This window comes from Pyrenophora tritici-repentis (genome assembly GCF_003171515.1).
Source record: "Pyrenophora tritici-repentis strain M4 chromosome Unknown M4_contig_00024, whole genome shotgun sequence".
Classification (NCBI taxonomy): Eukaryota; Fungi; Ascomycota; class Dothideomycetes; order Pleosporales; family Pleosporaceae; genus Pyrenophora; species Pyrenophora tritici-repentis.
The window spans coordinates 35,844-37,500 of record NW_027093987.1 but is presented as its reverse complement, the minus strand read 5'-3'; the positions used below and the strand labels follow the sequence as shown (position 1 = coordinate 37,500).

The 1,657-nt window shown below is 53.0% G+C and overlaps 1 protein-coding gene across 1 annotated transcript; it reads right to left on the bottom strand.

Annotated features, from left to right (window-relative positions):
* Positions 1 to 394: 394 nt before the first annotated feature.
* On the bottom strand, positions 395 to 1,350 carry PtrM4_152630 (Velvet multi-domain protein; the record flags this gene model as incomplete). The annotated part of the gene is made up of 2 exons (XM_066110204.1): positions 395 to 523; positions 583 to 1,350. 2 exons carry the CDS (start codon positions 1,348 to 1,350, stop codon positions 395 to 397), a joined length of 897 nt encoding a protein of 298 aa, XP_065958778.1.
* Positions 1,351 to 1,657: the final 307 nt, after the last annotated feature.

Below are 1,657 nucleotides of genomic sequence, written 5' to 3'. Positions count from 1 at the left end.
GGAGAGTAGAAGCTGGGCCCAACGTTGTGTCTAGACTCTAGCGGGGGTACCTGGGCCTAATAGACGGCGGCCGGCTACTTGGGATCCTAATCTGCAGACTTGTCAACAATTAATTGGATTAGCATTATTAATTCCCATCTAGGTTAAAGGCTGCCTAATAAAGTAAGTCTTTTTCAACCTATACAGGAATCAATCATGTTGATTAATGAATTATTAACAAGTCTACTAATTTGAAATAGTAGCCGGTTTGCAGTCTCTTTTGGCGCAGGTGAGGGCGTGGGCAGAGGGAGGGCAGTGGGTTGCGGGCAGCAGGATACGAGAGGAGACACCATCTGTGACTTTATTTATGCTCGATTCCGGAAGAAAAGGATGAAACCCAAAAGTAGTCTAATTTCTAATCATCCGCCTCATATTCGTTTGCGTTGACTATTTCTTTTGGTGCATCCTTCCGTATCGGTATCTTGATACCCTGCTGTGCAAAGCACTTACTGAGCGGTGTGCTCTCAATTACACCTGGGAACTTCTTGGCAGAGTAGACTGTAAACTGCTCTGAGAAGCTGTGTGCAAGGCAAGGACCTTTACCGTGTGTGGGCCCTGACTCTCGGGCACCACCGTGTTTGTGCCGCTGCCAATGTCGAAGAGGCTGAGCTTGAGTCGAAAGGTGCCCTCTGTCCGGACGCTCAGATCCTGCAGCACGAACCAGAAGCCGGCTTTGCCGTCGAGGTCGTTGAGACGACAAGCGTTGACGGCATTCATGCCGATAAGATTGCGCGTGTGGTTTGAACTCATGGGTGCGGGGGGCATTATGGGTGCCTGGGGTGGTTGGCCGTAAGTTTGGGCGTACGCCGGATAGCTAGCCGGCGGTCCAGGCTGCGGGTACGGGTACCCCATTACGGGGCCATGCGAATATGACGGCATGTGCGTCGTCATTCTGTACGGTGGATCGTACTGCGGAATGGCTGTTGTTACGTACTGCCGGTCTGGCGGCGGCGGATACGAGGTCGTTGTGCTACTGCTGATGCTGACTGTGGGAGCTGCGCTGGAATGCCGCACTAGGTTGACAGCGGCGGTACCTTCCTGGTTCCAGAGGTCCACCATGAGGACAAAGTAGGTGCTGTCGATGTCGTTGAAGTCCAGCTCTCGCCCCGTAATCCGGTCATAGACGATGAGGCGGATACATGGCGGCGGCGTTATAGGCCTGCGGTCTTTATCGCCGAATCCACACATGCGCGCTCGAATAGGTTGCTGTTCGACCTTCAACTCATATCTCCTTGCACTCCCAATCAGGCGATCCTGCGGAACTACTTCTGGGCGACCGGTATTATTTCTGCTGTGCGGATTCCAGGCCATTTTGGAGTGTACAAGGGTACGATTGTGTAGCTGTGATGATGGGTAAATATTGTTGGTAGATGGGCGAGGGAATAAAGAGCAAAACCCTGGGTTTTATACAGACCGGTAGCTGCAGGTGCGGCCGCATCATGTGATGCCCACCCAATGTTTGGTCCAGCTGGCGCCTATCCCAACCAGCCATGTAGTCTGCAAAAGCAGTCTATACGGAGAGAGAGCCATCACGTTCCCATTCCATTTGTCCCGCAGCGGGGATGGCGGGAACTAACGCAGAAAACCCGTTGCTTTGGTCCGTGGCGCAATCCCAGCC